General features: G+C 41.9%; 1 protein-coding gene across 2 annotated transcripts in view; it reads right to left on the bottom strand.

The window, feature by feature from the left end:
• SAR1B (secretion associated Ras related GTPase 1B) overlaps positions 1-19,844 on the bottom strand; it is a 192,188-nt gene that overhangs the window by 53,381 nt on the left and 118,963 nt on the right. For both annotated transcript variants that reach the window (XM_073573754.1, XM_073573755.1), the window contains 2 exons: positions 11,823-11,942; positions 9,834-9,899 (listed from right to left, as the gene is read on the bottom strand). In XM_073573754.1, the coding sequence (XP_073429855.1) occupies positions 9,834-9,899; positions 11,823-11,942 (186 nt within the window). The remainder of the gene's footprint in view (positions 1-9,833; positions 9,900-11,822; positions 11,943-19,844) is intronic.

Below are 19,844 nucleotides of genomic sequence, written 5' to 3'. Positions count from 1 at the left end.
AAAAAAAGAACATTTAACTTTTTTTCACAAAAAAAATACTTCAGGTTCAATTTTTATTATTTTACCAAGGGTAACAGGAGAAATTGGACTGCAAAAGTTATTGTGCAATTTGTCCTGAGTACCTGATACCTGATATGTGGGGGGAACCACTGTTTCGGCGCATGGCAGAGCTCAGAAGGGAAGGAGCGCCGTTTGACTTTTTCAATGCAAAATTGGCTGGAATTCAGATCGGACACCATGTCGCGTTTGGAGAGCCCCTGATGTGCCTAAACAGTGGAAACCCCCCCACAAATGACACCATTTCGTAAACTAGACCTCCCAAGGAACTTATCTAGATGTGTGGTGAGAACTTTGAACCCCCAAGGGCTTCACAGAAGATTATAACATACAGCCATACAATTAAAAAATCATATTTTTTCCACAAAAATGATCTTTTCACCCTCAATTCTTATTTTTCCAAGGGTAACAGGACCCTCACAATTATTGTGCAATTTGTCCTGAGTACGCTGATACCCCACATGTGGGGGTAAACCACTATTTGGGCGCATGGCAGAGCTCGGAAGGGAAGCAGCGCCATTTGACGTTTTGGGCTGGAATTGAGATCGGACACCATGTCACTTTTGGAAAGCCCCTGATGTACCAAAACAGTGGAAACCCCCCCACAAATGACACCATTTTGGAAACTAGACCCCCCAAGGAACTTATCTAGATGTGTGGTGAGAACTTTGAGCTCCCCAGTGCTTCACAGAAGTTTATAATGCCTGGGCGTGAAAATAAAAAAATCATATTTTTTCCACAAACATGATCTTTTAGTCCCCAATTTTTTTATTTTCCCAAGGGTACCAGGAGAAATTGGACCCCAAAAGTTGTTGTCCAATTTGTCCTGAGTATGCTGATACCTCATATGTGGGAGAAAACTACTGTATGGGCACATGTCGGGGCTCGGAAGGGAAGTAGTGACATTTTGGAATGCAGACTTTGATGGAATGGTCTGTGGGTGTCATGTGCGTTTGGAGAGCCCCTGATGTACCTAAACTATTGAAACTCCCCACAAGTGACCCCATTTTGGAAACTAGACCCCCCCACAGAACTTATCTAGATGTGTGGTGAGCACTTTGAACCCCCAAGCGATTCACAGAAGTTTATAATGCCCGGGCGTGAAAATAAAAAAATCATTTTCTTCCACAAAAATGATATTTTTGCCCCCAATTTTTTATTTTCCCAAGGGTAACAGGAGAAATTGGACCCCAAAAGTTGTTTTGCAATTTGTCCTGAGTAGCCTGATACCCTATATGTGGGGGTAAAACACTGTTTGGGCGCATGACAGAGTTTGGAAGGGAAGGAGCACCATTTGACTTTTTCAACGCAGAATTGGCTGGAATTAAGATCCGACACCATGTTGCATTTGGAGAGCACCTGATGTGCCCAAACAGTGGAAACCCCCCAATTCTAACTCCAACCCTAACCCCAACACACCCCTAACCCTAATCTCAGCCCTAACCCTAGCCCTAACCCTAGCCCTAACCCTAGCCATAGCCCTAGCCCTAACCCTAGTCCTAGCCCTAACCCTAACCCTAATCGGAAAATGGAAATACATTTTCTTTTAATTTTATTATTTTTCCATAACTAAGGGGGTGACAACGAGGGGTTTGATTTACTATTTATAGCAGGTTTTTATGTTTGGCAGCTGTCATAGGCTTAAAGATGCTTTTTATTGTAAAAATAGTTTTTGCACCACATTTTGAGAGCTATAATTTTTCCATATTTTGACTTACTGAGTCATGTGAGGTCTTATTTTTTGCGGGACGAGTTGACGTTTTTATTGGTACCATTTTCGGGCAGGTGACTTTTTTGATCGCTTTTTATTCTGATTTTTGGGGCACAGAATGAACAAAAACCAGCGTTTCATGAATTTCTTTTGGGGGGTGCATTTACACCATTCCGCGTGCGGTAAAATTGATAAAGCGCTTTTATTCTTCGGGTCAGTACGGTTACAGCAATACCTCATTTATAAATAATTATTTTTTTTATTTTTCGCTTTATTCTGCGAGCTATAACTTTTTTATTTTTTCACTGATGGTGCTGTATGGTGGCTCGTCTTTTGCGGGACAAGATGATGTTTTCAGCGGTACCATAGATATTTATATGCGTCTTTTTGATCGCGCGTTATTGCACTTTTTGTTCGGCGGTATGATAATAAATCATTATTTTTTGCTTCGTTTTTTATTTTTATTTTTTAAGTGGTTCGCTAAAGGGGTTAACTAATTGGACAGTTTTATAGGGCAAGTCGTTACGGACGCGGCGATACCAAATATGTGTACTTCTATGTTTTTTTCTTTTTTTCTTTCCAAAAAATGAATTTATTGGGGAATATTTTTTTTTTTTCTAATTTATTTAGCGATTTTTTTAAAATTATTTTTATGCTTTTTTTTTAACTTTATTAGGTTGTCCCAAGGGGGACATCACTATCCTGTGACAGATCGCTGATCTGTCACATCACAGATCACTGTGACAGATCAGCAATCTCTCCCGTCTATCACTGAAAGCGGTCCCCGGGATGTGTCACTCGATCAACGGGTACAGGAGACCACAACTGAAGCCATTATTGACAAATCTGCTGACTTTTTTTGTGTCGATCAGGCGGGAGAACGTCCGCTCCCATCCACGCCTTAGTTTTGCGGTACTGCCGCTGCCCTGCCCAGATGGATCCCAAAGTCCGAGTCTGCGGAATCATCTTCAGCCCGTACCAGGACATGGGAACCAAGAAAACCCAAAGGTGACTTGAGCCACTCCCCAGAGTCAGTACAGATCCGACCATCAGCCGCCTCCCGGGAATCTGACGGTTCTGCAGAGACGCCATTTACATTGTCTGCGGCCGCAGAGATGACATTTGAAGGAGCGATGCGCGGTGTTGTTGAAGTTTGCAGCTCTTCATATGCCATGCCTGTTGCTTCCCTATTGGAGCTGCTGGGACTGTGGGCACTGTTGCCCTTCAAAAAGAAAGACCGGTCTTTGTCAATATTGGAGCCTATGGACTCTTTTTTTTGTTGCACCTATTGTGTCACTTCTGCTGGAAAAAGCAGAGACTGGACGGCCTGAACCATGGGCCGTATGAAAATTTGTGTTTTCCCTGCTGATGGGAAAGCCTGCTCTCCTTAAGGAAAGGGGGAGCTTTAAAAAAATGTCTCTATACTCCCTAATGATCGTTTGGCATATAACATAAAGATGCTCCTCAACGAGATACTTATTCTCTGATCTATCCTACATGTTATTTTTTATTGTATATACTTGTTTGTAATTTTTATTGTATACACTCACTGGCCACTTTATTAGGTACACCTGTTCAACTGTGTGTTAAGACTTAATTTCTAATCAGCCAATCACATGGCGGCAACTCAGTGCATTTAGGCATGTAGACATGGTCAAGACAATCTCCTGCAGTTCAAACCGAGCATCAGTATGGGGAAGAAAGGTGATTTGAGTGCCTTTGAACGTGGCATGATTGTTGGTGCCAGAAGGGCTGGTCTGAGAATTTCAGAAACTGCTGATCTACTGGGATTTTCACGCACAACCATCTCTAGGGTTTACAGAGAATGGTCCGAAAAAGAAAAAAAATCCAGTGAGCGGCAGTTCTGTGGCCGGAAATGCCTTGTTGATGCCAGAGGTCAGAGGAGAATGGGCAGACTGGTTCGAGCTGATAGAAAGGCAACAGTGACTCAAATTGCCACCCGTTACAACCAAGGTAGGCAGAAGAGCATCTCTGAACGCACAGTGCGTCGAACTTTGAGGCAGATGGGCTACAGCAGCAGAAGACCACACTGGGTACCACTCCTCTCAGCTAAGAACAGGCATCTGATGGCTACTTTCAGCAGGATAATGCGCCATGTCATAAAGCTTGATTCATCTCAGATTGGTTTCTTGAACATGACAATGAGTTCACTGTACTCAAATGGCCTCCTCAGTCACCAGATCTCAATCCAATAGAGCATCTTTGGGATGTGGTGGAACGGGAGATTCGCATCAGGGATGTGCAGCCGACAAATCTGCGCCAACTGTGTGATGCCATCATGTCAATATGGTCCAAAATCTCTGAGGAATGCTTCCAGCACCTTGTTGAATCTCTGCCACGAAGAATTGAGGCAGTTCTGAAGGCAAAAGGGGGTCCAACCCGTTACTAGCATGGTGTACCTAATAAAGTGGCCAGTGAGTGTATATTTTATTTTTTCAGCGACTATATGATAAAGGCCGTTGTGAGGCCGAAACATCAAAAAAAGCTGTCGCTTCTTCACCGTCCAATAGAAATAAAGATTTTCCACTTTTGCAAAAATCCACGTGTGCAGTGACTCTATATTTGACTTACCTCAGAGAGACTGACGGCTTTGAAAATGGGCCTTATCTTGTGTATGTCATATATAATGTATATATTAATGGACTTACCCCGGAGGACTGTAAGCCGGGTTGCATCTTCAGAAAAATTGGATTGCTGTGCGTCATTGTAAATTCTTTAGGATGTTTTTCTATGTACAGTGTAAATATTGTAGTTTGGTCGAGACGACCAAATTTTAGGAAAAGGGGGAATGTAGGGGATTGAAGTAGAATATCCCTTTAATGCCACCTCCCCTTTAAGGACTTCTAACATAAATATATTGTAAATGTTGTATAGATATAATTATGCTCTGGTACTGCTACACTATTGTGCATTACCACCATTCTCATTGGTACTGCCACATTATATATGTGTTACCATGCTGTATAGATTGTATTGTATTATGTTTTGCATATTGTTTTATAAGTTTAGAGTAAGCCAGTGCATCCTTCGAGTTCAATAGAGGAGGATACTATTAGTAAAGAGTTTATAGTTATGGGTAAGCGTAGTTCTGTTGTGGGCCACTAGATGCGGCTATACTAGTGGGCCTTGTTAGGTATAGCTGATAGGAAGTTCACATAGGGGTTAACTATAGGAGGAGCTGCTATGGGTTAAGGAAGTGTAGGTTATAGGAATAAGGCAGAAGGTCGAGCACGGGCATAGCAGCTATGCAACGTTGTTGAAAAGAAGAAAAGCACGGGAACAGTCAGACGGGTGTTGTATAAGACCGGAGCACCAGGGGAAATTGCAGTTTATGGCAGCAGCAGGAGCGGAAAGGAATATGTGGTCCAAAAGTCGTGCAGGGTACAGAATATTCACCATGTGGCAGATCTTAAATAGGGCTGAAGCTTGCAAGTCCAGGGAGAAGCAGATGAAAGGGATCCCCTATGTCTTGAGGTCCTACAGGAGTGATGCTGCGGTACCGCCAAGGGCGCTACTACCCCATAATGCATGTGAAGATACAGAAAGTAAGAAAGGGAAAGTGCAGGAGGAATGCTGTGTGGACTGTAATGTTACTGATGTGTCCGGGACCATTGAAGAGAACAGTAAAATCGTTGAGTTAATGTCTGAACTGTAATCTGTGTCCGTTATTTCAACCCTAAGCACTGAAACCAAGTGTATAGGAGCTGGGTCGCACCGCAGTGGAATCCCTGCCCGTGGACCAGCACTCCAAAACAGGTATGCCGGTAGAAGTTGAAAGTTTTCCTGTGGGAGGAGGCCAGGACACCAGAGCCCTGGTGTCCTCGGCTGCAACCACCATCCTGACCGTCTCTTACACCATCATTTTTATTGGTCAATTCTTTTCATTGGATAACACTCTGACCAATATTATTTAATGGGTCACTGAGGATTAACGATTTTCTTCACAGACCGAATCTGTCTGTGAAAAAAAAAATCTCAGCATCTTGGGTTTCACTCCGAAATGGGAAGACACCCATTCAAGTATATGGGTGTGTGGAAAACATCAGACCGCACTTGGATGACATCCGAGCACAGTCCAATTTCTGTGGACCCACACAATGGAGAAATATTATTTTCCATCTTCTCCTCGCAGTGTGCTACTGTTCTCTCATCTGAGAAAATCGGATCACATTATGCTGACAGTGTGATCAAACTCGGATCAGAGTTTTAGTGCAGTGTCATTAACATAATCAATCCGATTCTCTCAGAGGAAAGAATATATGCTCATGTGACCCTGGCCTAAAGGTGAATTACCACGCCATGGTCATATATGGATTGTATGGCAGTTTTTATGATATTGGGAAGAACCTGTGCATTTCCATGTGGCTATTTACACTGAGGCTATAATGCCTAAAGGGGGTTTTACACATAGCGATATCGCTAGCAATATCACTATAACGTCACCGATTTTGTGACGTTATAGCGACATCGCTATGTCTGATACTTACCTCCGACTGGCTCCCCCGCTGTCCATCGCTGATCGCGTGAGATCGCGCAGCTCCATTTCTCGTCGGGCGCTTCCTGCTGGGCTTCCTGCTGGCGCCGACGAGCGATGTATGGACGCGGGTGGGAGGACGTCAGGATGCCACATCTGAAAGGTAAGTATCGTCCGCTGTATCGCTGCTACATCGCTGCTGAGATCTGCCTGTTTGGCAGCTCACTAGCGGTCATTTAGCGATGCACCAGCGATCCTGACCAGGTCGTATTGTGGTCAGGATCGCTGGTGCATCGCTAAATGTGAAAGGGCCTTAAAAGGCAGGAACAAGGTCACTAATAAGGTTATCCACACACTATGTGACAACTTGCTGATTTGTGGGGGTCTGACCGTTGGAACCCACACGATCTGTAGAACAAGGAACTTTTATCTCCATTAGATTGGAGCTGCTGCACACATGCTCAACCACCACTCCTTAATTCCTTATAGTTCTGCTGAGTGTTGCAATCTACTCTTTCTGGCAGCCCCTTAGGGAATGAATGGACCGGCGGCTCTATTTTGTAATACGGGATAAATGTTCCCTAATCTACCGATTGATGCAGGTCATAGAGGTGTTAGGCTGAGTGCAGATGGACTTTTTGGCCCTGCGGATTTTTCCGCGCAGAATGGAAGAAATCCGCAGGTCAAATGACCTGCATTTTTCCTGCGTATTTCTTCCATTTTTCATGCGGTTTTCTTGCGGTTTTTGTGCGGTTTTCCACTGCGGTTTTCCCCCTGCAGATTTGGTGACAGGGGAGATGGAAAACCGCACAAAAGAAGTAACATGCTGCAGATTTTGTAACGCAGGAAAACCGCATGGAAAAATCCGCAGCGTCTGCACAGCGTTTTTTTTTTTCATTGATTTTAAGGCTACTGTACATCACAATGCGGATATGCAACGTTTCTGCACGGTAAAATCCGCTGCGGATCCGCTGCAAATCTGCATCGTGTGCACACAGCCTAACACTCCTTTGGGATAAGGGATAACTTGTCTTCATTGGACAACCCCTTAAAAATGATCATGAGGACAAGTTTACATTAAAGTTTAACACAATCATCATAATTTTATTGTCAAAGCAGAAAAAATGCAGCACTCACCACGTTGAAGTTAGATATTCAGTCCTTAAATAGGGTATGTGCACACGTTGCGGATTCGTGCGCGGATTTTTCCGCACGGAATCTGCAGAATCCGCAGGTCAAAATGCCTGCGTTTTACCTGCGGATTTCCTGCCGATTTCTAGCGGATTTTGTGTGGATTTCCCCTGCGTTTTTACACCTGCAGATTCCTATAATGGAATAGATGTAAAAACGCAGTGGATTCCGCACAAAGAATTGACATGCTGCGGAAAATAAACCGCTGCGTTTCTGCGTGGAATTTTCCCCAGCATGTGTACAACTGTTTTTGTTTTGCATAGGATAACATGGTACTGTACATCCCTTGGAAACCTGCTGCAGATCCGCAGGGCCAAATCCGCTGTGGATCCGCACACGAATCCGCAACGTGTGCACATACCTTACACCGTGTGTGGCTTGGACATGAAAAGTGGACGTGCAGGTTTCAAGGAGGCATGCGGGGAGAGAGATGGACTATTTCCTTGATTCAATTTGACCTTCACAGAAATCATGCACCCATCACTCTCATATTCACTTTTTTATTTCAGGGACCTGCTGTAAAATGACTACATTAAGCTGTTTTCCACAATCTCATACAGAATATAGAATGAGAATGAAATGGAAAGAGAGACAAATCCCCTATAACTCATTATTGTAGACGAAGCGTTACATTTTCTATACATTGCTGAGCACAGATAATACTATTCAGACAGAAAATCAGTCTATGTTCTGTACAAACACTGTTCAGAGTAGGGATGTTACAATATTTCAGCTCTACAGCCAACACAACTGTGTTGCCTCTCTAAGGCTGGTTTCACATTAGCATCTGTTTGCGCAGCAACCTGCGTGCGTCATGTTTCCCTATCTTTAACATGGTGGACACAGGGTCATGCGTTTGTATCAGTTCGCATGCGTTAGCGTACGCATGCGTTGTTTTTCGGTGTGCGGTGGGGTCCGGCCAACGCATCATGTTGGATTTTTTGGAAGTGGCAAAAATCCGGCAAATATGTGCAGTCATGCGGATGAGTGCATCAAATAAACGCATTACTGTCTATGAGAACGCATGCATACACAAGGACATGCGTACGCGCATGTGTTCTATACGCATACTTTTTTTAATGAGTTTGTCCAGGAAGTGATTCATCCACCTGATAATTGAGAGCTCTATATAAGGAAGTGTGAACACAGCAAGGCCATAACTCTCTTGACTCTGGACGATACCACAACACTGGCTATGTAAGTATATAACCTCAGAAAATATCATCCTCCCTCACTGCTGTTTGTATTTTCTATTAATTTTTTTTCTGCTTAATTTTAGACTTGTCGCTTGGCCTGGTACAGTGGTTGGCTCCTGGTTGGCTCCTGGTGCAGTGGGCTTCTCCATTTCGTCTCATGGTGCTGCTTTCCATCGTGATGAGGACAACACTGTCTATATAAGTATAGAAGCTTTGGAAATGTCTGTCTCTCTGAATGCTTTTTCTGATCCTTGTAGACTGGCCTATTCTCTCTGGCACAGTGGGTGTCTCCTGGTGCAGCGGTTTTCCCATGGTCATCTCCTGGTGCTGTGGTTGGCTTCTGTTGCTGCTGTCTGTCCCTGGCCTGTGCTGACTGCTGTGGTGTTGGACTACTGCCTGTAATGTAAGTATTGTTGTCCTCTTTTTTGGTCTACATTGTTTTTGGATCTTTACAAGTTAATTTTTTCTTCTGTTCTTTTCTGTAGTGTTTTACTTGACTGCTACCTGCTCTTCAACCATGTCCTCAAGTGAAGAACAGACTTCTTCCCAGGGCGAAGCAGACAAAGATTATGTAATCACAATCGCTCTAACGATTGGTATGTATTGAGTGGCAATACTCCAAATGTGTTAAATCATTTATTTTCTTTACAGGTACCAGGCAGTAATGAAGAGCAGGAGCAATCCAGTGGAGAGGATTCTTCCCAGGGTCGTCAGGGTCATGTGTCTCAGGAGGAAAGACAGGGTGTAAGTATTCGTTTCATCAGAGCTGTAATCCATTTTTTTTCAGTTTCAATATATATATATATATATATATATATAAATCCCATGAGACACACCTACTAGGTGTCTGATGTCAAGGAAAAGCTACTGGAAAAAATTGGAAATTTCTAACGCATGCGCATAAAAAACCGCAAACGCGTGCGAAAACGCATACACACGCATGTAAACGCTGCGTTTTTTTGCCATCATGCGTAAGATGATGTAGATAAAAAAACGCTGTGTAAACATGCGTTTGCGTGCATTTTTGCATGCGTTTCAGAATGCGGCTGATACGCTGCGGATTCAAATGCAAATGTGAACCTAGCCTAAGCTATAAAATAGTCTGCATTTTATCAGTGCAAGATGTCGTATATGACATATCAAATTGTGTGTGTTCTGCGCCCCTATATATGTAGTAACTCACCTTGAACATGTCCACCTAGATCAAAGGTAGTGAATGTCATTCCAGCAATAGTTAATTCTTCTGATGCTAAAAACAAGCCAAGACAAATGTACAATGTATCAAATGTGATAACATCTTTCAAAATAATAACTGCATATTTACAATTCTTATTACATTTGTCAGTTCCACAAATAATATTTAACACGATATCTGATCGTTATTAATTCAGTTAATAAAGATTTTGGGGTATGCATTTTTGCGTATGGGTATAAGACTATCTTATAGGATAGTCTATAGGACTTTCATGTTTATAAGTCATTATTATCTCAAAATGAAAGCTGTGAAAACACGATACAAAAATAAAGGCATAATTGATTTTTTTTACCATTTCACTGCATATGGAATTATTTTCGCAGTACATTTTATGGCAAAACTAAAGGTGTCATTGAAAACCTCACATTTTTCTAAAATAAAAAAAACAAGCCCTCATATGTCTGTGTCAGCATAAAAAATATAAAAGTTATGGCTCTCAGAAGAAGTTGAGGAATAAAATGAAAGTGCAAAAACTGAAAGTTCCCTGAAAAATAAAGGGTTGAGTAATATGGTTGTTTTATAGCTCTGGTTAGTGATGTGGCAATACCAATCATGTGTTTTCTTTTTTCTATAATAAGGCAAGGATTCTACATTCTGTTTCCCTTCATGATCATAGTGGGACATAGTGGGTGATTGAGGACACCTGAAGATTCTGACATATGTAACAAGATCCGAGAATTCAATGGCGCAGTAAAGGTGATTCAGTGATGAATCACAATGGGGATTTATTTTACAAAACAAATAAAAAGATTTGCAGTCATAAGAGATGAATAGGAAAAATTTAACGATGACTATCAACAGATAGATCAATACACAACCAGTAATATATAAAGTATACAGGAAATATTTCTATGCTCTACTACTTAGGACACTAATTAACAGGTATTACCTAATGTTACTTAATCCTAGTCTCTTTGTCAGGGAATCATCAGTGTCACCCCAGTCACCACTTCCCCGTATAGAAGCAATTTTATGTAGTTGTTTTTTACAGGAGACGAGGGCTTCACTGGAATTAGCATTAAGTGAGTATAACTGTGTTTGGTATTTTTAAATAAAAAAGTAAAAGTGTGTTTTTTTTTAATTATTATTATTTATTTAGAGAGTAGGTGCCAGCTGATGAAAACTAACATCAGCCATGCATGCTCTCGCTGTTATTAGTGGTAGCAGGCGTAGACTGATGGGAATAGTAGTCCCATCAGCCTGACGCCAGTGACTGGAGGTAAACGTTTTACCTCCGGTCACAGCTGTGAGCTCATGCTGTCATCTGACAGTGTGGGAGCTGCGGCTCTCTGATCGCTGGTAATAATCTTACCGCCGCCGGTGTTTCTTGTGCTGTCATGAAGAAGTCCAGTGAAGTCCTGGTTCGATGTCTGTGCTCGAACAGTAGGTGTTCGTATGGACCCCGAACTTTATTGTTCAGGTTCGCCCATCTCTATCCATGATGTGGCCAGTTTAGCATGCTCAAAACTGGAGAAAGGTCCACTTTAAAGGTGTTTTTTTCACACTCAACACGCTTGCTTTGCTTTTTCTACAGGAAAAACACAATTGCAAGAAAAATGCAGTGACAATTCTGCATTAAAATATGCCATCTTATTGAGTTTTTGATGCAATGTTCTTGGTTTTTGATTTTTTTTTTTGCTGCTCCCCCTAATTGATCTTACTAGGAAAAAAAATGCAGCAAAAGCACTGAAAGAATTCATATGCGGAATAAAAAAGAAGACTGCAAGTCAATAAGAAAATAAAAATAATGCAACTTACAACGTGTGAAAGACATTTTTAGAGATCCCATTAATTTTCCTACACATTTTCCACCATAAAAACAGATGGAAAACATGCAGAGATTTACAGTGAATTCAGCTTACATGTCATAGATCTCATTGACCCCAAGAGATGTTGTGGAAGTTTTTACATACTCACTTGGATGAAGGGTAGGAACATACTGGCCCATTTTTCCAGCTTTAAGCATCTGTAGTAATGTTGTTTTTCCAGCATTATCCAACCCTAAAAAAACTAATTTCCCATTTTTCTTGTAGAGACCTGCAGAATTTAAAACATATTTATATCAATTAATATATGCTACATTTTCAGTCCACTTTTAGATCATAGGGATAAATAATTAGAAATTCACATTTAGTAATAATTTATGATCTCACAATCTATTACAAAGCAATGTATTAGATTTTAATGTATAGTCCAATATGCCATATTCACTTGCTATTTCACTTTTAGTTATGTAAATCCAATTGTTGTTAGCATTTTATCCCTTTTAAAAAGGTTGATTGACATGGAAATAATAAATAAACGTATGGCAACAATTACATCAGTGGGAACAAAAGGAAATACGGAATATGTGGAGCATCACAGGTCAAGTCAAAGCAGAAATATGTGAATCCAGGAGTTGTGGATAGTTGATGGGGAAAATAACATCAGTGACATAACCATTGGATCAAGAATATTTAAAAGGATCGGCGGGAAATGGGATTCAAAAGATAGAAAAAAATTGTAAAGGTTTTCAAACAGGGTGGAGTTACACAATGTTATACAAAAAATACCAGGACAGAGAATATGAGGAAATTAATATTTATTTATGCAAAAAGGGCCAAAATAAATATTAAAAAATAAAAATCATCATAGTAATGAAACATGTTACATGGCGGATATAGATGACCTACACAAGTGAGAATACAACAAAGTTTATATAAAGCATAAAGAGGTTTGATCCACATCAAATAGATATCAGATGCATAGACACCAGGGCTGTGGAGTTGGTAAGCCAAACCTGCGACTCCGACTCTGACTCCACGACTCCGACTCCCACATATATTGCTTATATTTAAGTGAAAAATGTATTGTAGTACAATGTGAACATCAGACATTTTTATGAAACAATAATCAAGATATTTAGATAGAACATAATATATATTTATTGGAATACAACTTTAGAACACAAAAAACTAATAAATTGTAAATATGTAATACACTACGTAATATCGATTTTATATCTATATATATATCTATATATATATATATAACACTATGTAATAAACTATGTAAGTGGCAAAAAACAGTTTTCAACAAAAACATACTAAATAACATTTGTGCAGTCTATGAATTTGTTCTAAGAAATAGAATTGCCTCCATCAGATCCTCCTTCATAGATGACCTCAAATCTGACCTAATAATTTTATGGCCAGAGAACAACCTCTCTACACTAACTTGAGTTGGAGGCAAAGCCATAACCACATGGGCAACATCGATAACAATTTCCTGTTATAAAGGAATTGCCTCATGCACAGTTAGTTTTGATGAACGGTTTAATTTTTCTATTTCTTTGAGAGCAAGTGAAACATTTTGCTGAAATATGGTCAATCTGCTTGCTATAGGAGACGGAGTGAAATATTTTTCCTTGCGGCAACGCTGTGCCTGCTCCATGTCATCCAAATACTTGTCAACGTCAAACTCCTCATCTGATGAGGATGAAGATATGGCAGCAGTAGCACTGTCAGGACCCAAGTCCTCTTGCGCCTGGCAGTCCTCCTGTAGGCCACTCATCCTAACTGCTACGTCAATCAGAGTTTATTTACCTTTAGTAAGCTGTTAACATCAAGCAATATACGATGACTTGGGTCCACATAAACAGCTGCCAGAAAAATTTTATTTTCCAATAGCTGTGTCTCTCTCCATTTCATTGAAGCAGAAATGCCATCTGCGATTAAACCTCCTCTTTGGGACAGGAAAAATAGCAAGTTCTTCCACTCCCTTATGAAAATGCCAGGAGTTAAATCCTCAGGTTGTAATTTTTTAGTCATGGTAAATGGGTGATTAAGCAATTACTTTAATTCAGCCACCTGTGTCCATTGACCTTCATTTAGCGTTACCTGAGGGTTCGCCATATCTATAAGAAACGGTTTTAGTTCAAGCAATCACTCAATCATTAAATAAGTGCTGCCCCACCGAGTGGCTTGATCGACAATTGCCCCTTTCCCAGCACATCTCTTCAAGATGAAATCAATTTTAAGGGTTCTGACGGCAATAACCAATTTCCTCACTTTTCCAATCAGATTTTCCAGCATGTCCCTCTTGCAGACTATCTCTTATTGCCAGCTGCAGTGTGTGCACAACACAGCGCATGTGATGAATATGAAGGTGTTTTGAAGCAGCTTCAACAAGATCATCTATTTCTAAAGTATAATTTTGCTATTCTTCTGTTGTAATATCTGTTTGTTCCTCAGTTACATGAACAGCACTGTGGCCTTCCATCTCAAACATACTGAATCCTACATTTTTTTTCTAGCTGTTCTTCATTACTCTCATTCATCAGTGTAATTGTACTTATCATGTTTGAAGCATTGTCCTTACAATAGCAAGAACCTGTTCTTTTTTGAGTTCATAATCTTGCAGAACTTTTTCTACTAAGGCCTGGAGAAACTGGCTGCTGTGATCAGCTTTAGTATCTTTTACTGCCAGTGTCTTGGTAACAATTTATTTGTTGTCACAAACATATGGAACATTGATGGCAAAATACTTCACTCTGTGACGTGTGCAGGCATCCATTTTAAGAAACATGAAGCGTCCTTTGAGAGTCTTTTTAAGATCTTCCTTTTGTTTAAGGGCTTCTTCAATCACTAATGTAGTAATACTTTCTCTTTCCAGAGAAACACCAAGTTTGCGGGCCATTTCTCTATTAAGAGCTGTAAAAGCTGGTCTTGCAAATAATGATAATGGTACACCATCCTTCACAACAAGCTGTAAGGCCGGTTTCACACTAGCGCATTTTCAACGCGCGCACGGCCGGGGGTAGCTCCGCCCCCGATCCGGCTCTCTGCCCGGCGTGCCCGCCCCTTCCTTGTAGCGCCGCCTCCTAGCGGACAGCGGCGCCTGCGATCGGCGCACCCTATCTTTAGCATAGGGTGCGCCGATCGTGCGCAGGCCGTGCGCTAGTTGCGCTTTGACCTGCGCTGCGCACTTTTGACGGTGCGCCGTGCGCGCCAAAATCAAACTTTTCGGATTTTGGCGCGCACGGCGCACCGTCAAAAGTGCGCAGCGCAGGTCAAAGCGCAACTAGCGCACGGCCTGCGCACGATCGGCGCACCCTATGCTAAAGATAGGGTGCGCCGATCGCAGGCGCCGCTGTCCGCTAGGAGGCGGCGCTACAAGGAAGGGGCGGGCACGCCGGACAGAGAGCCGGATCGGGGGCGGAGCTACCCCCGGCCGTGCGCGCGTTGAAAATGCGCTAGTGTGAAACCGGCCTGAGAGCTGTCTTTTAAACATATCTGCTGTCATTGCTACAGTAACTTTGTCACTTACAAAATATCTTGTTAATGATATTTGAGACGCTCTTTCCTCCTCCTTTGCCTGGCAGGAAGTGCTGGGTGCGGGTTTCTTGGTGCTGCTGTTATCTTTCTCAGTCACAGCTTTGAAAACTTCTGGGTGGAAGCGTTGTAAATGTCTTTTTAGATTGGAAGCTCTTGTAGGAGCATTTTTATCACTGCCTGCATATGCACTTATTTTGGCATCACAGCATTTGTTTTCCTCTGGGTCACTTGTCATACATTGACACACAGAATACTTTTCATCTTGAGTCACTGTGAAATGCTCAAATACAGCTGACTTCATGGGGAGCTTCTTAGACATTTTGTAATCATATAAATTCACTCTCAAAATAATTTTGTCCTATAAAATAAAATAATGTATATTATAATTCCAGCAAGAACAGGGAACCATGTACAGTAGGGAAAATAAGAATTTGATACATTGACAATTTTGCAAGTTTTCCCACCTACAAAGAATGGACAGGTCTGCAATTGTACACTTCACCTGTGAGAGACAGACTAAAAAAATCCAGAAAATCACATTGTATGATTTAAATAATATGCATTTTATTGCATGAAATATGTATTTGATACAATAGAAAACAGAACTTAATATTTGGTACAGAAACCTTTGTTTGCCATTATAGAGGTCAGACATTTCCTGTAGATTCTGTTTCTCTTAGTTGAAGTGTACCTATGATTACAAATTTCAGACCTCTCCATTCTTTGTAGGTGGGAATCAACAGTGTATCAAATACATACTTTCCCAACTGTATAATTTTAGATAGAAATAAAACAAACTTTGCATAAATCAATAGTACAGATGACAAATATAAAGTTTGTAAAATATGTTATTAGATAGCTTTACTTTGAATTTTCAATCTCAGGCTTTTCTTAGGGCACAGCTCACTAAATGCTTCACAGTCTATGAAGAGGGGAGGAGGGAAGGAGCAAGTTTGTTGTGTATCGTACTCCAGGAACAAAGAAACTGATAATAAAACTAATAACTTGATGTTTTGGCTTCTATACCTATAAAAGTCCTCATATAAGTCATCATCAATCCTGTTGCTGTATTTTCCCTGTATATTGTATGTATATTGTATAAAAGCTAGCTTCCCAAAAGTATATGAGCTCAAAGAAAAAACAAACAAGCATCAAGCATACAGAGAGAACATTCAGTATACTGGACTATTGATTTATGCACAGTTTATTGAAAGTTTAAATATGCTTTAAGAATTAATTACCTTAATCTTGTTATCCTGTTCACTCTAGCTATTCTTCTGAGATGAGTGCAGGCCTTCCTTCTTTCTGAGTGTGTTTACTTTGTACCCTTGTCTGTAGAGGAGGAGCTTCACTGGTGTTGAAGTGCAGCACTGACTTATCGCAGCTAAGACAAAGCCTAGATCTTCAGACTACATTCACACCATGGGCGTAGCCAGGATCAAAACTAGGGGGGCAGAACCTCATACTGTTCCGCAGAACCTCATACTGCACACCTCAGCTGCTGCAGAACCTCATACTGCACACCCCTACACTTGAAAATAAAGGAAAAGGAAAATGAAAGGTCCAGCTTTGCAAATTCAAGTCCAATTTATTGTTAAAAACAAGTCCAAGACAGAGCAAAAAATGGTATGTTCACATGAGTAACAAGTAGTAGATTACGCGTTTCGAACAATAGCTTGTTCTTTCTCAAAATAACTCTTTGAATTTGCAAAACTGGACCTTTCTTTTTCCTTTTCCTTGGTCATTGCATGAAGACTGCACGTGGTCCGGGCTATCCACTACACATGCCTTCAGGTGAGCTGGCTTTTTTCTTCTTTTACTTGAAAATAAAGCCTGCACCTTAAGAAGATGTGATGAATGCAGTCTATTTATTCCAACTATCAATTGATGTTGATGTGTTACTGAAGACGAGCAATGCCTGTCCTGGGCGTCCTTTTGGGCAGCTACGAGGTGTACCTGACTGGTGCTAAAAAAAAAAAAGGAGTGTTAGTCTGTTTGCTACCCAGCTTTCATTCTTTTTCTTACAGATAAGATATGGATAGACAGATATGGATAAATGGATGGATAGATAGGTAGATCAGATTTCTAATCTGCTTTTGCTATTGAAAACATTATCTATGAACTCAAAAACCTTTCAGGTTATGCGGGTTTTTAAAAATCTGATCTGCTTTTGCAGCTGAAAAACGTATCCTCAAAAAACGCAGCAAAAACGCTGTGTGTGAATGTAGCCTTAGATCAGGAATAGAACAGCCATTTATAGGACATTTCATAACTTTCCCAAATTCCTATGAAAAAGTATTCAGCACATTCTGCATTGAACTACTGTACCCAATATATTATATATTTTAGGAGCCGGTCCATTTTATACCGACTCCGACTCCTACTCCATCAAAATGAGCACCGACTCCATGACTCTGACTCCACAGCCCTGATAGAAACCAGTAGCACAGCTATCGGGAGGGCAGAAAAAGGGGACAGTGGCCCCGGACCCCACGCTCTGAGGGGGCCCACCCAGAGCTACGCTATGTAACTGTATTGGCGAGCACATCGCACCGATACAGTTACATTCTGCGGCAGAGCAGAGAGAATGTGGTCTCCCTGCTCTGCCACTCGGCTGCTATGGGGCCTCAGAGGAGGCGGTGGGGCCCTGTGCCAGCAGTGGGCCCCCTGCTCGTCATCGCAGGGTCAACTGTATCGGCTGGATGCCGATACAGCTGATAGCATTGATGAGAGAAGGAGTGTTACGCTCACTCTCCCATTATCCCCCTCTCAGCATCTGAGGTCACCGACGCCAACACTGACAGTGGGTCGCGATGACGTCAGTACTCGGCGCCCGCTGTCTGGAGATGTGCGGGCGCTCAGAGCACAGCGGGAACAACAAGGAGAAAAGAAGAGGTGAGTATTGGATTTATTTTTTGTCTGGGTGCATTATACTATACACGCTGCCTATGGGGGTGCATTATACTATACTGGGTGCCTATGGGGATGCATAATATTATACTGGCTGCCTATGGGGAGTGCAATAGACTATACAGGCTGCCTGTGGGGAGTGCATTATACTATACAGGCTGCCTATGGGGAGTGCATTGTACTATACAGGTTGCCTATGGGGAGTGCATTATACTATACAGGCCTATGGGGAATGTATTATACTATACAGGCATATTGTGAATGCATTATACTATACAGGCCTATGGGGAGTGCATTATACTAATATTGAGGACTATCTGGTACATTATACTTTATGGAGGCTATCTAGAGGCCATCATACAGTGTGGTGATTACAGTGAAGGGGCCATCACACAGTGTTGAGACCATCAAGCAGTTTGGGGGCTACTAAGGGGTCAGTATACTAGGTGGGGGTACATTACAGTGAGGAGGCATCATGTTATGTATAAGAGAGCATCATACTGTGTATAGAGGAGCTGTCCAGGGGGAGACTCGGGACATTACTAAATGTAAAGTGGGCACTTATTGTTATAGGGGAACTCAGGTTACTGTGACTATCAAAGGGGCACACAGGGCATTATTACTTTCTAGGGGGGCAAAATGTGGGCATTGTTTTCTAGGGCCCTTGCGCCCAGAATAATATTCTAGAGAGTTGTTTTAGAATTTAGAGGGCACAGAGAACCACACAGTAGGTGCAGTAATAGGGACATATACGGCAGCAGCATTGGGGTATCAGCAGGATGAGGAGTTTGTGCAGATTGGGAATAGATGGTGATGTGCTGAAAATATGAGAAGTGAAATGTGTCTTTGTTGTAATCTCTGCAGACAAGTCCTGGGTGGAAGTGTCGATCTGGGCCAGATGGAAAAGACTGGAAAAGTGAACAACTCCATCAGAAAGCACGTCAGCTGTAAGTCACCATCTGTAACTGTACTTTGATCTCTTTTATGTTCTGCAGGACTAGTATATACCACTGACCATATGGCGGTAATATCAATGTTGGTCTTTGTATAGAGACTATTTTCAGCAACAGCGCTGTCATCTGCTGAGGTTCACCTCCACAACTAAGGTGCTTCACCCAGTTGTAATCAAGGTTACTTGGTTAGGGGCCCTCTCAGAAGCCTCGCCCCTCCTGAACCAAAACCCTAGCTACGTCTCTGATAGAAATATATCTAAAATATTAAAACTTTTATGTCTGTCCCCAGAGGAGTAATGATCGTGGTCGCAGGGGTCACAGCCATGACTGGGCGCTGGCAGAAGGGGGTGCTCGCAGATGCCGGTGCATACTACAGTTGAATGTGCATCCGAGAACGCACATTCAGCAGAAGTATATTGTGGCACATAGATTTGCTGGTGCCCTGCACTGCAATACACGCTGCTTGACAGACCGAAGCCAGCAGCTGACGTTACCGAGACATTCACAGACTCTGCATGGCAGTGATGTCATGCCTGTCACTTGGACGCAGAAGTCACCTGCTGGCTTCAGAAGAGGACGCCTCATGGGGGGGAGCGGATGGAAGGGGAGTAGAATTTTTTTTTATGTGTTAAAGAACAGCGGCAGAAGGGGGGAATATATACCAGGATGGGGGCCATAACACACCAGGATGTGGTATATATAAACGAGAATAGGCCCAGTTTTGGGTACATATTTAGCAGGATGGGCCCAGATGGGGGGGC

This window comes from Dendrobates tinctorius, unplaced genomic scaffold (genome assembly GCF_039654945.1).
Source record: "Dendrobates tinctorius isolate UK_male_01 unplaced genomic scaffold, ASM3965494v1 ptg000036l, whole genome shotgun sequence".
Classification (NCBI taxonomy): domain Eukaryota; kingdom Metazoa; phylum Chordata; class Amphibia; order Anura; family Dendrobatidae; genus Dendrobates; species Dendrobates tinctorius.
The sequence above is the reverse complement of the archived record's forward strand: the minus strand, read 5'-3'. Positions and strand labels throughout refer to the sequence as shown.